Below are 17,998 nucleotides of genomic sequence, written 5' to 3'. Positions count from 1 at the left end.
CCTAGATTATTTGAGTCTTATAAGTGGCTGATTCTTACAAGAGGAGCATAGGTTAGTATAGGAATGATTTTGTCCCAGTGGTTTTGATCACTATATGCAGTTGATTCTTAACGGTAATTCTTATAAATGGAGTGCACTGTACAAAGTGTCTGTATGAAGGGCACAGTATGGAAAGATAGTTTATACCTCTTTCCTTCACTGCCATGACCCAGAGAAAAACCTTAGAGAGCTGCCTCAAATTCCTGTACATTGAAGAGAACTATTAGTGCCCAGTCAACCAGTTCAATTGTCAAGCACCTAGGGCCATCAATATAAAAAGGTGCAGTGATGCTGAAAGTCAATGGTAAGCACCCAAAGTAGTACCTCTAAAGCTTATCAGAGGCTTTAGTGCAAAAGCAATGTACAAAGCTTGGTCCCAGGCCCTGTTAGGAATGCACAAGGGCACATTCAGCATTGTCTTCTCAGCATCAAGATAGTCTCCAAAGAAGACCTGTCAATATAATAAAGCAGAGTCCTGGATATACCTATTGTGTGTATAATTTATTTTCTCCCAATGCCAAATGTGGTTTTGGGAAGACGACAAGTAGGTTGATGGTTTGGTTCAGATGAACTACTGGAACCTTTTGTGGATGAATTTTGGGTGAGGTCTTGGCACCACCTTGGTCCTATGGATTGTTGATTATGGAGGTTTGGCCAAAAGCATCTGAAGCTCACTCACTGATTCTTCTGGCTGAAGCGACCATGACTAGCGGCTTGTCAACACAGTTAGAACACAGCAAGCAGGATGTGAATCTACAGTCACTAGCTTACCGTACACTAATTGGCTGTGTGGACCCTACTAACATGCACTAAAAGTTCCACAGCACACTTTGACATACTCGCACTATAGAACTTTTAGTGTGCAGCAGCATGTCCACATGGCCAGTTTGTGCACTGCAAGGTAGTGTGCTGTAGATTCAGACTCTTGCTTGTCACGCACTAATTCTCTGTGTAGAAAAGCTCTAGGAAGTTTGTCTTCAGAGTGAAGTGGTGCAAGGAGCATTCTGAAAGAGGGGCTTGATGAATCTCAGAAGGGCTCTATTGAGGCCCATGGCAGGAAGAGTCTTGTGGGTAAATATGTAGGAGCCCTTTAAGAAACATCTATACCATGCAGTGAGAAAAGACTGAGCAAGGCTACAAAGGCAGGTGACTAGATGAAATTGCTGGAGACATATTTTAATATAGAGCTGGGCAAAAAAACTGGCCTGTTTGAAGTGCTGTAGAGTTTATCCAGAATCTTTGATATTGAGGCTTGGACTGGACCACGACTTTAGTGGGCTGCCCCTATTGAAAGCCATTTACACTCTGAAGAGTGCATTCTTCTGGTAGACATTTTCCTGCTTTGTATCAGTATTTTCTAGAGCTGTAAGGAGCAGTTCCTGTCCATTGCACTTATCCACCCTACAGTTACACTAAATGGTGGAGTGACTTTGGATCTGGATAGAGTATCTGGTAGTAATGTTGAGATCTCATCCAACCAGACTGGGAACTGGATAGGGGGCTAAATAGACCTCTGAAGTACATCCATCAGCCACAGTGATCTCTGCCACTACAAAGCCACCAGAATGACCACGGCTTTGTCTCTATTTATTTTGGAAATCATCTTGGGAAACAGGGAAATTGGCGGGAAGGCGTACAGCAAACTTTTGTTCCATTGTAGGAAGAAAGGATTTGGTAGCAACTGTGGACTCAGACCTCCTCTGGAACAAAAGTTCTGACATTTTTGGATTGTCCTCAGTGCCAAACAAGTCTACTGAGGGGGATTCACACTGATGGAATGTGACTGCAAGGACCATTCGTGATTGGTCATTGACCATCTGCTCAGGAAGTCTGCTAAATTGTTGCTTACTCCAGTGAAATGAAGGGCCATCGACGTCACCCCATTCTGATGGCGCCAAATTCCATAATGGCTCCCAGGCAGAGGGGCAAGGAACAGACACCCCCTTTCTTATGTAGTGCATGACTGTCGTGTAGTCCAGGAACATCTACATTATCAAGTTTTGGAGAACAGATAGGAACAACATACTGGTAACTGATGGCTACAAGCTCTTGGACATTAATGTGTAGCTTCACGTAGCTTGGAGACCAGGTTCCTTGGATATGCAGATAGTCTAAGTGACCTCCCCAACTTGTCCCTGACACATCTATGATTAGTGTCTTTGTCAGGAAGGGAAGTGAAAAAAGGAAATTCCTTTATGCATGTGTGGGAGTTCTAACCACCAGATCAGTTCAGCAGTGATGTGACTTGGTACTAGGATCTTCTGTCTACTGTGTTTACCAGAGAACTGATTCTGAGCCAGAGTTGAAGAGGCCACAGATAAAGTCTAGCAAGTGACATCATGTACGTATATGTCAATATGTTAGGTCACGCTAGACTGTAAAGTATGTTCATACCATTATAGGTAGCTCTGATGTCAACAGAAGTAAGAGTCCTTGTACCAGGAATCTGTCATTAGGGAGATATGCTCTTTCTGATCTGGAGTCAATCCAGATTCTTTTGAACTTCACCACCTGAAATGGGGTAAGTATATTTTTATAGTTCACTGAGAGGCCTAGTCAGGTAAATAGGAACAGAGTGCTGTCCTAGCTCACTGACATCTCCATTGTGACCTGCCCCTGATCAGCCAGTCACTCAAGTAGAGGTAGATGTGACTGCTTTGTCTCCTCAGGTGCACTACTACCCCTGTGTGGCATTTCCTGGAGACCCTCGGTGACCGTGAGAATCCGAATGGCAATACTTGTACGAAAAGTGTTTGGATCCCACCACAAATTGCAAATACGTCCCACAGGCTATGTGGACCACTATATGAAAATATGCATCCTGCAAGTCGAGAGCTACAAACCAGTCTTGAGCCTGAAGAGATAGAATAATGGAGACAAGTGCTGCCATCCTGAATCTGAAGTGGTGCATATACTTGTTTAGTCTCCTCTGATCTAGGATAGGAAGAAGACCCCCTTTTTTCTTTGGGATAAGGAAGTACCATGAGTAGAAATCTCTTCACCTGTATTCCTGTGGAACCCTTTACAACTCTTATATGAAACAATGAAGCCACTTCTTTTTGTAACAGACTTTGTGTGAGAAGAGTCCCTGAACAGGGACAGGGAAGAGATAATGATAGGTGACTATATCCAACATCCATTTTTCTAAGGTGATATCAGATCACATCCAATGGAACAGGACAAGGTGGCTTGCAATGGTAGCTGCTGGCTCCTGATTGGCTCTGATGTGGCTCCTGCCATTCCAGTCAAATCTGCTGTCTGGCTGATGGGGCAGTGTTTGTGACAGAGGAGGTGGATGAAGGACATCTCCTCTGATATTGTGACGGTTCTCATTGATGGCAATCTGGTTGTGTGCTTTGAGAGTAATGATGTACCCATTAGCTCTGTTGGGGTTGATATTTATAGGACTTCTTGTAGGAGGACAATGTACAGATCCCTAGGGATCTCAGGGTGGCCCCTCAAGTCCTTTATGGAATAGAGTGCTTCATCAGCCCTTGAGTTGAACAGCTCCAGCCCCTCAAAAGGGAGGTACATTGTGCCTTCCTTGGTTTCCTCAAAGTATCCCTCTATTTTGATGGGGTTTTCTTCCCTGCCTTCCCTCTCATTGGACTCCAGTGGTATCTGCCTAAAGTAACACTTGCTAAGGAAGATTCCTGGGATTCCTTGGAGGTTGATGTCTCTTCCAAGTCTGAAATGTGCATTGATTTCTCGAGCAGGTGTAGTTTGATCTGCATGTCCCTTGCCTTGTGAGTTCTCGATGAGAACGTTTACACATCTCAGAATTATCATGAAAATGACTTTCCCTAGACCGAAAAGGCATCAACTATGCCCCTTGACAAGGGGGATGAGCATGTTGCATGTCAGGCAGGCCTTAAAGCTGGAAGACAAGGGGGAAGAAGGTAGAAGGGAGTCTTATAGACTCATAGACTTTAAGGTCAGAAGGGACCATTATGATCATCTGGTCTGACCTCCCGCATGATGCAGGCCACAAAGCCGTCCCTACCCTTTCCCTTGACTCTGCTGTTGAAGTCCCCAAATCCTGTGGCTTAGAGACTTCTGTTGTCTCTTGTCCCCCCCACCCTTTTTTTTGAATGCCCAAATTAAAAAATTGGCACAAGTATGTCAGTGAAGAAAGATTTCTTAAAAAAAAACACACAACAACTAGTGTGGAAGGTGAGTTTGAAGCTCAAGAAAAATAGTGGTTGAACATTTGCCAGGTTGCATCTCAATTCAATAAGAGGAAACTGAGGGAAGGCCAGGCTGCTCCATCTTTTATGCCCTCACATAAAGGGGCGCAAGAAGATATAGAGCACATGCATAGTCCAACAGACACTTACCCAAAACAAATCCAATTTTTCACAGTAGGCACACATCCACCTACAGTGGGATCGACACTGACACATATTCGAAGAAAAAAATATTTCACCCCCGGTTATATTTGAGTTAGTTCAGGGTTTATTTTATTGCTGAAAAATATAATTTACATAACTTATAACATTTATATACCACCACTTTCAAAATATAAAGTTCGTTTTACAAACTGATAGTCAAAGTAACTCTATTTTACAGATGGGAAAGCAAAGAGGTAAAGTGATGTGTCCAGGGCTGCACAGTAAGTCACTGGGGAAAAAAAGCTTAGAACCTTCTGGAATTCAGTATTCTTTCCTCCATGATATTCTGTTTTATATGGGCATGTTAGAGTTGGTTTGAAAATAAGTTCTTACCCCTTGCCTAGAACAAACTATATACTCATGAAAATCATTACACAAAGGATACAAAGTACAATATCACTCGTACTGCTGATATGCCTCAAAATAAAATAAGGGAATAATACCTATACTGATATAGACAGCAAGATTACATAAAGTTTGCCAAAAGGCATTTACAGCTGTTGAAGACATAACAGAAGCTGATCTTGCCTGTTTTCCACAGCCTGAATGAGGAATAAAGACACTTTTTGCTATTCCAATTACCTAATCAAAATTAATCTAGCTGTACTAGCTCTTCAAGTAAAAAATTGTTTTTCATTATCTACAGTAAACATTAACTAAGAAAAATAATTAAGAATCATGCCTCTTTGAATAATTTTTCATTTTGATACAAAGTTCATTTGTTGTGTCTGCATCTGCCTTTTCATTAGGTCCATATGGCAAACTAGTCTGAAGAGTAATGTAATAAATGCAAGTGTAAATATGAATGTCTCACAATTCAGTCAGTTAAATCATTTGCACTCTATGCTCCTGAAAGCACCAGAGACCTCCAGAGACCACATGGCCAAGCTAAGCAAGCAGCTACAGGCAATTCTTGATGTTCACAAACTGACTCCAGAAGTCACTAAGGTATCAATACAAATAAGGAGGATTGTGTTTTTCAGACTATGAAGGAAAACTTAGTATCATAAAATGAACTGCACTGCCTTGGAACAGAATCAACTTTGCATTGTCTGGCTATCTACTGAGTGAGTCTGTGCTTTAAGGCTGTCAAACCAATGAAAAGAATTGTAGTGCAGAGCTGCAGACAAAGGTGACACTTTACATAATCTGTGTCACTTGTTGTCTGGTAATGTTAACTTGATTGTTTTTCTTTTTTTTAGCATTATAATAATAATAAAATAAGTTAATGAACCAAACAGGCAAAGACAGTGAATTCTGTAGAAATTTTCAGCCATATTTTAAATTGCACAAGCTAACATGCGTGAATCAAACTTCACTAATGGTTTATAATACACATGAGATGGAAAATATCAACTCACACTTGTGTTTTACCTAGATCAAAAGGGTACAGCTAACTTTTAAACTGACCACACATTTAAATGTCTGAGGTAGCAAATTATAAATTTAAATGCAAGGTTTATTAAAACCATAAACACCAAAATCCTCTGCCAACTCACTATAGTGGCAAAACACCTGTCATACTATGTAAAGTTCCCAACCTCTTTGTATTATGTTGGACTGACATATAGTACATTCTTGCTTTAAAACAAACCCAACTGAAGAGTAAGGGAGAAAAAATAAACTGTCAACAAAAATATATATATACACACACACACACACACACACACACACACACACACACACTCTTTTCGCTGATATAGCGTAATACAGTGAAAACTATCAGACTTCTGCATAGCTGTTTCTAGATAGTGTCCATGACACATGTCAAAAACCAATACAAGTTGAAAAAGACATAGGCTAGGTCTATACTACCCGCCTGAATTGGCGGGTAGAAATCGACCTCTCGGGGATCGATTTATCGCGTCCCGTCGGGATGCGACAATCGATCCCCGAATCGGCGCTCTTACTCCACCAGCGGAGGTGGTAGTAAGCGCCGCCGACAAAGCCGCAGAAGTCGATTTTGCCGCCGTCCTCACAACAGGGTAAGTCGGCTGCGATACGTCGAATTCAGCTACGCTATTCACGTAGCTGAATTTGCGTATCTTAAATCGACTCCCCCCTGTAGTGTAGATGTACCCATAGTAACTAGCCTATGACCTAATGTCTTTCACTTCTAGATAACCCTCCAGGAGAGTGTTAGACTAGGTATGGGATCTTTCAAATTTAGTATTTCCCTCACAATACCCATAGAAGAAAGTCCCATCTGTGTTTCTACAGCATTTACTACGATCCTAAAGATGTCAGTAGCAGAAACAGATAGTGACAGAGTAACAAAACACTGTGTTTGTGGCATAAGATGAACAACATTATCCAATGCAAAATAAAAGCTCTTTACCATTTTCACCATGAATACAATAAACATTGAGAAAATCGCAGCAATTCTAAAGTGTAGAATTAAAAAGAAGTTACCTTTGAAGGTTTCAAGTTCTTTCCTGAAGGAGAGAGAAAGCAGAATAGAAAGTCTCAGATTAAAAACAGATATGTTCCATAAATGCAACTGGGATTATCTATGAAGATTTGCAATGGTTTAAAATGCATGAAAAGGTGAAATGAAGGATTTGAGTATTGTGACATTTTTAGAAACTTGGTTACTGGAAACTTCTAGCTGCACATATAGAGCTTGAAAAATTGCTTTCCTGGAGCAAATAACTGATATCAACTTCTTTAGAACTGAGCTACCACATATTACAAATATATATTATATATTTATATCTATTCTCACTATTTCTAGATCTTCTGGTTGCAACGATAACATGAACATGAACTCAAGATAATCAAATAATAAATGAAGGCTTCTTAGGTCCACTAACAGACACTAAGACATCCCTGCTGCTTCTCAGAGCTTTGCCAAGCTGTAGCAGAATGAAAACAGACTACTGTCTTGTCAGTTTTCAGGACTGACATTCAAAACCCTATGGTTAGCAGTGAAATAGACACAAATCTGGCAAATTTCACTGTGCTGCTTGAGAAAGCTGATTTTGGAGTTCTTTACTGGAGGGGGAGGATTCAAAAATATGGAAGGAATAGTGACACCACACAACTCTGCAACCTGAAGGAAGGAAGACATGTAGAACAGCAGATACACCCATTGATCCCTTCATACACATGCACTTCCCTTTCTGCCTGAAAGCATTACAGTGAGAGGTGAATACGAATAATTTAACTTTTTTTCTTCTTTCTAGCCAGGGGGGGGGAAGAATTAAAGGGGTTGTGTCTTGGAATTATTATTTATGCAGGGTATTACATTAATTGAACCATAAATTCCTTTATTACATTCAAAGGCCAAATGGTATTTATACAATTGCTCTAAACATGCCTCAAAAGTCTAAATAAGCAGAAATTTACTACATCAAAACAGTAACAAAACATTTTTTAAGCATTTGATCAAGATACTTAGCACCCTGGGGCTTAGCCCACTTGTAAGACCCATATTAGTCGGCTCCAACATGGTCAGGCATATATTAGCAACGAATCCTTTAAGGGTTCACATTTTTATACCCTTTAACAAACAAGTGATGTCACTGCCAATTACTGACTTCAGCTAAAAACCAATTTGAAACACTTCATGCTCATTTCCAGTCTCAATCCAGGTAAGATTTATAATCTCCTTTCTCCCCAAGGCCATTACTCCTCATCTTTTCCCCTCCTTCTTGCTGACTGTGACGGGGCAGAGTGGCCCCGCACTGGTACCGCAGGGGTTAACCCTTCTTTCCTAGCAGAGGAAGCCATGCCCCGGAAGCTCTGTTGGGCTTGCTCCAACTGGAAAATGGGTATAAAAGCCTGCAGAGCAGCTCAGTCCGGGCTAACTGCCAGAGAAGGAGGCACGCTGCTAGCTCCTGAGGAGGGAGAGCCTGCACGCCAGGACGCGGAAGCCAACCAAGCCAGGACACTCCCTGATACCCCGACAGAGGATGTCACAGTAGGAGGATGGATCGGAGGACCCCCCGCAGCAGAGAACCTGGCATTTATGGTAAGAAGTGACCCAGGGGAACTTTAGAGGCAAATGGTGTTTGAGCCGCATAGGCGCTCAGCGTGTTGCGGGCGGATCCCCGCCGAGTGGGTGGCAAGGGAAGCTTGCCACTACCAGGGCCCTGGGTCAGGACCCGGTGGAGAGGGCGGGCCCGGGTCCCCCTACCACCTCACCCCTGAACCGTGAAGGGATTGTATGGACTCCAGCCACTAGGCCGCAATACCCCGCTTGCAAGGGGGATTGTATAGACTCTGTCCGCAAGGCCACACTACCCCACCTGCGAGAGGGATCGCATGGACTCCGGCCGCTAGGCCATGCTATCCCGTTTGCGAGGGAGATTGTATAGACTCCGGCCGCTAGGCCATGCTATCCCGTTTGCGAGGGAGATTGTATAGACTCCGGCCGCTAGGCCACGCTATCCCGTTTGCGAGGGAGATTGTATAGACTCTGGCCGCTAGGCCGCATGACCCCACTTGCGAGGGGGACTGTATAGACTCCGGCCATTAGGCCACACTGCTCCCACGCAGGGAGCGATTTATGTGGACTCTGGCCATTGGGCCACACCACCCGGGTACTTGGGGCCAGGTATACGGACTCTGGCCGATTGGCGAGGTAGTGTGGCCTGCCAGGGGTGTTTGTTTTGAAGGAGGCCATTAGACCGCCCACAGAGAGATGGGCACTGGAACTTGAGTGGCGAGGCGCCGACACCACATCCCACCTCTGCCACAAAGGGGCGCTGTGGTGCCAGGCCCGCCACACTGACCAATAGTTTCTCCTTTGCACCTTGGTTTACGTAGGCCCTAATTTTTGAGATATCATTGGTATATGGGGTGGGAAGAGCCAGGTTGGCTCATTTTAAGATAGATTCTCTTTGTCATAATTAAAACACTCTGCAGTTACCCCTATTGGTCAGAGGCCTTCTTTTTAGAAACTTCCCTTTATTTCATTAGTTATTCTTTAAACCAGACATCCACCCTACTTCATTCCTTCTGGCCTTACAAGTCATTACTTTCAAGGCCTTTCTTTTACTTGTTAGTTAGGGCCTTTCTTTACAAAAGATTTCCTTAACCAAACTTAAGCTAACTTTAATTCTCTAATTTTACATTTACTCTACAGAGTGAGTACTCAATTTGTCCATATCCACCTCCATGTAATAGGCGTATGAAAAATTTGGAGCCCGAAGCAAAGTCACAGTAGTAAGCTTATGTGGGGCAGGGGAAAGCTGGCTTCTTCCCAGGGCAATGCCCTTGTATAGTGCCCATTCACTACCTGCCCCAGTCTTCAAAATCAATCATCAGCTAGTAAGTTTAAACTCTCTAGATGTTGGGTATCTAGTAAATTTCCATCCCTTGCATGCAAGGCTGACAAGAGAGCAAGAGAAAAAGTGATGGGTTGCATATGGAATTTTTTTTTGCGGGGGACGGGTTGGAAGTAGCGAGAAGAAAGACGACAAAAATCTTGAGATTAGGTGGATAATATAGGGAAACAAATAAAAGGAAAAAAGCAAACAAACACTAAAGACAATTCTGGAAAAAAAGTACCATGAGCTATTATAGGGGAAAAAAAAAAAGTTAAATGAAATCAGAAAGGGAAAGATGGCATAAGAAGAGATGAAGTAAGTAGGGCCTGCAAAATATTATTCAGTCAGTATTTTAGACTAATTTCACCTATATTCATAGGATAATTTGACAAATACTTTTTGATATGCTCTGCAACTAGTCAAATACTATTTGACAAATATATTATTCAATACCAGTGATATTCAATGAATATATTCAAATATTTTCCTATTTGACCAGCCCAAATAATAAGTTACAATTTTAAGATGTTAATGAAGTGGTATCCGAGGCAAGAATATTGCACATTTTGGGTGCTACAGCAATATAAAAAATTGTTTGACAATGTCACAATTAGATACAGCCTACAAGTGTTATTCCTTTAAATTGCCGGACTGTGGCAGCAAAGGTATTTTTTATTCTGTGTAGTAAGCTTATCTGAGGCTAGTATGTGATGGGTAGGGCCCTACCAAATTCACTATCCATTTGGTCAATTTCACGGGCATAGGATTTTAAAAATAGTAAATCTCATGATTTCAGCAACACTGACGTAACGATGGCATGGTACAGTATTGCCACCCTTTCTTCTGCACTGCCTGCAGAGCTGGGTGCCCGGCCATCTGTCGTTCTCCAGACGCCGAGCTCTGAAGGCAGCGCAGAAGTAAGTGCGGCGATACCACAACCTCCCTAATATAACCTTATGATCCCCCCTGCAACTCTTTTGGGCAGGACCCCCAATTTGAAAAACACTGGTCTCCCCCATGAAATCTGTATAGTATAGGGTAAAAGCATACAAAAGACCAGATTTCACGGTCCATGAGGCATTTTTCATGGCCGTGAATTTGGTAGGGTCCTAATGATGAGTAAGCTTTAACTCTATATTTTGGTTTTTACTAATAAAAACAACATCTTAATAGTATTTTTTTTAAAACAATTAAGAGAGCTATTTGAAAATCAGAGCATACTTCCGATAAGGCTCTGTGATATCACTGATGTTCGGAAACCTGTGGGAGAGGCTTCCTTTTCCACATTATATTACTTTCCCTCTTACTCTTCCAACATAAGTGATGGGGAGGAGAAAGGGAAAAACTGATTCAGCAGTAGGAACTCAGATTATTTATTTATGTACTAGTGATATTATATTACTAAATTAGGTTTCCTCAGTTACACAGTAAGAGGGGGCAAGTCAGAAAAGTAAAGCTTCAAATGATCAACAAAATAGAGTAAAGGGACACTTTTTTTAAATAGGACAAAACATTTGATGATTAAGTAATGCTTCTTGAATTTTTCCTTTAAAATATCTCAAATATAAGCAAAAATGATTTCCAGTTGATCTAGCTTTATTCACAGAGTAATTGGAATCATCATTTTAATTGTCACAGATAAATTACTTCTTTTGCAGGAACTACTGCCATCAATTACAAGCAATTATATAAAAAACTATCTACAGACCAGTAAGAATGCACCTTCCATCAAGACGTGGTTAAGTATGGTTTTGGAGCACTGCCCAGAGAGAAAAAAAATGAAAAACCCACATGAAAAAGTTGATTACAAAGTCTTTTACCCTCTAAAATACCAAATCAAGAAGTTTCTGGGTCTCTAAAACAATACGCTTGCTCTCCCAGGAAAGCAATGTTTGAAGCTTGATTTGTAAAGGAAGCCAGTGCCATCACTGTATCCTAATCTGGATATAATACAAGTCTCTGCGTGCTCATCTTGTGATGGCCCACAGGAATTTCAGTGTCAATCAAGAATTTGAATCTTGCTTAAGGAAGAACACAGCTGGAGAAAAACGGAGAAATGAATGCATGATAAAATTGCATTTTTGGGTCAATATAAAAAGATAACCAGAACCATCAAGCAATTAGCAACTCTTTAATGGTAATAAATATTGAACATGGAAATGAGAAGAGGGATATGTTATGGCACCAATATTCTATCAGTTATCTAGACACAAGTGCTTATTATCCATGAACTATCATCAACATCTTGAGTATCCCTCCATACACACCATTTCATTATAACATATACAGCACGATTCCTTCAGCTTCCAAACAAATTACTCACTGCTGCATTCATTCTTGCACAAAGAATAGCAAATTGCTTCAACCAAATCTGAAACAGATGCTATAGGGAAGGTCAGAGAACAAACAGAAATAGAAGCCCTCCTAAACCTATGTACATATAGCAGTGCAACTGTGCCACCAAACAACAGACCAAGGTTTCCAAATATTCCCTCACATTACCACAGGCAATGAATCCTGTAACACTATTTAATAAAAAAAAAACACAACAGGAAAGGAAATGAACATTTTCCATAGACAGCAATAAACCTATGCTGAGGAAACATCTTGTAACGAATTTTTCCTCTTATTTTTCACACTAGCTGCTCCTAAAATTAGAAGCGCTGCTGCTGCTGCTGCCCAAAAGAAGAGGCAGCTAATAGGTGATGATGGTTGTATTAGGGCTGATCAGCAAGCAATCCAGGTTACCTTTTCTTGGAAGCAACACTTCCTTTTGTCTAACACCTGAAAGTATTACTCACTTAATCCAGCAATTCTTCTAGTTGGTCCATCAAAATTTGTGCCTTACATCCAGTCTGAATTAGTCTAGTTTCAACTTCCAGCCATTGGTTCTTACTATATCTTTCTCAGAGACTGAAGAGCAGAACTCTATCATCAAATTACTGTTCCACATGTAGGCATTTATAGATAGAAAGTCACTCTTAACCTTCTCTTTGATAAGCTATATACATTGAGCTCCTTATGCCTTATGGGGAAAGACTTGTTACCAATCTTTTAATCATTCTCTCAGTTCTTTTCAGAACCCTCTCCATTTTATCAACATCCTTCTTGAAGTGAAGGGGCACAGTATTCCAATAGCAGTTGTACCAATGGCAATTACAGGTAATATAACCTATTACTCAATATTCCCCATCTTATACATCCAAATATCACATTAACCACAGAGTTGCATTCAGGAGCTCATGTTCAGTTGATTATCCACCAGGACCTCCAAGTCTTTTTTCAGAGTCACTGCTTCAAAGGATAAAGTCTCCCATCTGTCAGTATGGCCTACGTTCTTGGTTTCTAAATGTATGACCCTTATATATGGCCATCCGCACAATGGATAACTTGGTAAGATGGATGCAAACAAACAATCTTTGTGTCATCTGCAAAATGTATCAGTTTTTTTCAAGTCACGGATAAAAACATTAAATAGCAAAAGCCAAGAACTCATCCTTGCAGGACCCAACTAGAAATACAGCTGCTAGATGACTTCCCCATTTGTACTTACATCTTGAGACCTATCATTTAACCAGTTTTAAATCCATTTAATGTGTGCCATGTTGATCTTGGATTGTTCTAGTTTATTAATCAAGATGCCATGCATTATCAAGTCAAATGCCTTAGAGAAGTCTAAGTGATGGGGACAGCACTCTTGGCAGGAGCTGACACAATCAGAATGTCAAAAACTACGTGATACTTCCTGAATGACCATTGTTTCTATATCCACGGTTATTACAACATATGTTAGGAGACCCTGAGAGGCCCAGATATCAACTGCTAGGGCAGGGGCTGGCTGGACTGCCTTGTCCAGTGACAATGATTCATTTGATAGAGACTTTAAAAAAAAAAAAATGCTTAAATGGGGATGAATGTCAGCAGACTTGTCAGATGTGGATAAGCAGCCACTAACTGAGAAGATTTCAGTCAGCAGCTGTGCAGAAACCCCTTATCTATTGTAGGATAAAATATGACAGGAAAGTATTGCTCCTAATGGAGAAGATTCTATGGGAGAAGAGTCCATCCCAGTTTATGAGCATGCACATAAATTTTCTCTGTCTGCATCTGTTGGTACATAAACTTCTAGTTCTGATGACTAATGGCTAAAATGCAGGTAGACAATATTGTTGACCTCTCTCAAAGACTGAATGGTTGAACTACCAAGGAAAAATTTCAGCCAGACTCACTGCATACTCCTTACAACTTTTTAAATAGGAAGAGAAACCTCAGCCCTATGGAAACGTCCCACCTAAAGATACCTACTTTGAGAAAGAACTACAGATTTATGCCTCATGTTAAGACTACTTAAGAATGCACTTGTATGGGTATAGCTATACTGCAGCTCAGAGCGTGCTTCCCAGCTCAGGCAGACAGAAGTACGAACTCTGCTTGAGCTAGCCCACTAAAAACAGCAGTGTAGCTGGGCATAGCTTGGGCAAGCCACCTGAGTACAAACCCACCTACATACTCTGAATTCATACTCTCCTAATCCACCACACAAGCTACCTCCGGCTATGCTGCTATTTTTAGCATGCTAGCTCAATGCAACGTAGCATGTCACAAGCTTCCCCCACCACGCTTGGCCCCTGTCCCCAGCAGACAAGCCCAGTCAGGGAGCAAGCCACCACTGCCTCCCAGCCAGGCTCTCAGGTGAAAGTGGCTCCATCCTGCTCCCCACTTGGCTGCCAGGGAGATCAGCCGAACATGACTGGAGGCACAGGAAGAGAAGGACAGAGAGCCCCTTCCCCCTCCACCTCCCCACAGGTAATGTGGGGATGGGGAGAGTGCTGCAGCCCTGGGCTGGGCGCAGGGGTCACTGGGCAGGGGAGACACATGGAGACATGCTGGGGAGAGGCACAGGGAGAGAAAGACGGAGCCCCTCTTCCTCCCCACCCCCGGCAGGCCAATCTGGGGAGGGGGGACACTTGAACCCCCCCCATATCCCACCTACGCATCACCTGTGGTTTGTTATACCAAAGTCCTTTTCTGTGACCAGTCACTTATTGTTCACCTATTTTTGCTGTTTAAGCTTTTCAAACTTCTGTCAAGACACTTGTAGATTTTTTTCTTTTTTAAATAATGGGCCATGTATAAGGCCCTACTTAATTTGCGATACCGCAGAAATTGTGGATCCCGCAACATTAGGCTTCCACCACAATTTTGATTAGCTTCCTTTGCACAGTCCATAATTTTGCATACATTTTGAGGATTGCAAGACACGTTTTCCCCCAATTAGTACAGTAGAACCCCTTTTATCCGAGCTGATAGCAACTGCAGCTCCTGCTCCTGCTGTCAGCCCCACACACGGCAGGGCTCCTGCTGTCAGCCTCGTGCATTAATGACTAATACAGTTGCAGCAAAATGTCTAGTTATCAAAACGTATTAGCAGGCATAACATAATACTTGAGTGTTATATTGTTCCAGCAAATTTTTCTTAAAAACAAATACCACCATTAAAAAAGGTCCATTATTACTTTTCCGCAATTTTCCACCTCTTGTCTGCAACTCGGCCGCAATTATTTGACAATCATCCTGCAATTCAAATAGGGCCTTAGCCATGTATTTATTCTTATTTAACTCTATAGTTAGACACTTTTCCAGAATTTACAGTTGTGATCTCAATTTCAACTCTAGTTCATCTATAACTGCTATTATATCCATCACAGGATGCAGAAAAGCGCACTTGATTCTTTATTCACCCCTCACTATAATTAATTAAACTCAAATACCTATCTCCAAGATGCCAAACATTGAGAGCTAGAGGTTTTCTTTAATCGCAAGGTCTCTTTCCCCTTGGATGGATTCCTGAAGTACAGCTCATCTTGCCTATCTAGGGAAACCTGGAAGGTGGCAGTAGTGTAAGCTTGACATACCCCTGATTAAGGTTAAGAGTCTGTCACAGAGGTCACGGATTCTGTGAGTTTCCGGGATCTCCGCAGCAGCTAGTGTGGCTGGCCCGGGGGCCGACTACGCAGCTTGGGTAGCCCCTAGGTCAGCCACACTGGCCGCTGCTAGGGTAGTCTTGGGCCACCACCCCACCCCCAGCAGCAGCAGGTGGTGTTTGGGTGTGGGAGAGGGTTTGGGACTGGGGCAGGAGCTTGGGGTGCAGGAGGGGATGACTGCTCGGGTGGCGCTTACCTCAGGGTTTCCCCAAAAGCGGCAACATGTCCCCCGGCTTCTAGGTGGAGATGTGTCCAGGTGGTTCTGTGCGCTGTCTCTGCCGGCAGGCGCTATCCCCGCAGCTCCCATTGGCCGTGGTTCCCAGCAAATGGGAACTGCAGAGCTGGCGCTCAGGGCAGAGGCAGCATGCGAAGCCCCCTGGCTGCACCTCCGCCTAGGAGCCAAGGGACATGTCACCGCTTCCAGGGAGCCTGCCAGCCCTGCGACACACACACACTGCAGCACCAGTGGTCCCAGGCAGCATGCCACCCCTCTTCCCCTCCCACCCCCCCAAGATTTACTCAGAGGTCTATAGTACAAGTCATGGATATGTCACAGGCCGTGAAATTTTGTTTACTGCCCAAGACCTGTCCATGACTTTTACTAAAAATACCCGGGACTAAAATGTAGCCTTACTTCTGATAAGCGCTTAGTAGGCTTCATGTGTTTTTAAACTTAAAATATATATAAAATGTTCATAGGCTAAATGCACACTTAAAATACTATACTTGAGATGTGTAATTTTTTGGCAATGAAACTCAAATATCCTTTTAAAAGTTATGCAGTAGCTTTTAACTCAGATTCCAAAAGTAAAAAAATAATCACTTTCTTACATTTGACATAAGAGCTCAGTGTGAAATGGTATGTAGCTGCAGCACTTTCTAGGATTAAAGCATTGCAAGCAAGCATAAATTTTACTATTCAGGAACTACATTGCTAGGAAGCAAGACTGTATTGGTAGGACCTATGAAACGGATATTCTTGAGCTAAATTTTCAAAGATTTTCTGTATAGACTAGCTCCTTATGTACATCCGGCAAGAGAACAGTTGACATGTTTAATGGGATACATCAGGCATCAGGGAATAATATTAAAATAATATTAACACAGATTGCAGAAACACAATCTGATATTCTGACCAACATCACAAAGATGGCAGAAACATTAGAAAGTTATGGAAAACTTTGGAGAACCTCTGGGTTTATTTTTAGTTCATAAGTCAAAACTGACTTCTCCAAACTAAAAAAAAATCCACTTACTTTTCCAGAGCGTTTCCTCCCTCTCACCCCAAACACTAGAAAAATATTGTGGAAAAATCCCAGTAAGTTTTATGAGGATGTGATTCACTTTATACTCATATTTATTGCTTCAAAAGTGTACATGTATTGTTCAAAATGAAAAGCTTGCAGTTTTGTAAGTAAAACAGATTATCAATTGTGTCCCCAGTCTACTAACTTGCTAGACCTACCACTCTTTTCTATTTGCTTTTGGTAAACGTATCATTAATCTGTTCGCTTTCTTAGGAACCAGCGCCGGCTCCAGGCACCAGCTCAACAAGCAGGTGCTTGGGGCAGCCAAGGGAGAGGGGCGGATCCTGCGGCAATTCGGGGGCGGCAGGTCCCTCACTCCCTCTAGGAGCGAATGACCTGCCGCTGAACTGCCGCCGCCGCCGATCGCGGCTTTCCCTCCCCCCCCCATTGCCGCCGCTGCCTTTTCCCCCCCCCCCCGCTTGGGATGGCAGAAATGCTGGAGCCGGCCCTGTTAGGAACTATGCTATTATGAAATTTCAACCAAACAAATCTGAATGTTCTGAAATACTACTCCTGTTGAGTGAGCTGGACAGAAATGCAGATCTCTTAAAAATGGACAAAATTCTGAATTCATCTCTCCTGCTTTCAATGATTTTACTTCCACAATTTTTCTGTCACTTTGATGCAGTCTCCATAATTTTCTCTGTGTCTTGAATGACATTTGCAATGTGGATCACAGCATTCTGCAGGGTTTTCTTTTCCAGATCCAGAAGCAACAGAATTGAGTAGAAATACTTTTTTTTCCTGCATCTGTAACCATTCTTAGGTAAACTTCCATGTTCAACTGACCATCTTGTACTCATATCAATATGGTTTCTTTTAGTTCTTATTTTAATTCCTCCCTCTCCTGCAGCTGCAACATGTAGTTTAAATCTATAGGAATACATGGAGGGCAAAATGCTTCTATCATTTTCTTTAAATTGCTAAGTTGAGGGCAGTATTATAATAGTAGCAGTTTCCATTTAATAGATTGAATACCAGTTGATCTTTGCCATCTTTGTGTG

The 17,998-nt window shown here is 42.2% G+C and overlaps 1 protein-coding gene across 4 annotated transcripts in view; it reads right to left on the bottom strand.

The window, feature by feature from the left end:
* Positions 1–17,998, bottom strand: part of DTNBP1 (dystrobrevin binding protein 1) — a 159,192-nt gene that overhangs the window by 79,295 nt on the left and 61,899 nt on the right. For all 4 annotated transcript variants that reach the window (XM_034762368.1, XM_034762367.1, XM_034762366.1 and 1 more), the window contains exon 7: positions 6,843–6,865. In XM_034762368.1, coding sequence (XP_034618259.1) covers positions 6,843–6,865 — 23 coding nt within the window. The remainder of the gene's footprint in view (positions 1–6,842; positions 6,866–17,998) is intronic.

This window comes from Trachemys scripta, chromosome 2 (genome assembly GCF_013100865.1).
Source record: "Trachemys scripta elegans isolate TJP31775 chromosome 2, CAS_Tse_1.0, whole genome shotgun sequence".
NCBI classification, from domain to species: domain Eukaryota; kingdom Metazoa; phylum Chordata; order Testudines; family Emydidae; genus Trachemys; species Trachemys scripta.
This window is presented reverse-complemented; position numbering and strand designations above follow the sequence as displayed.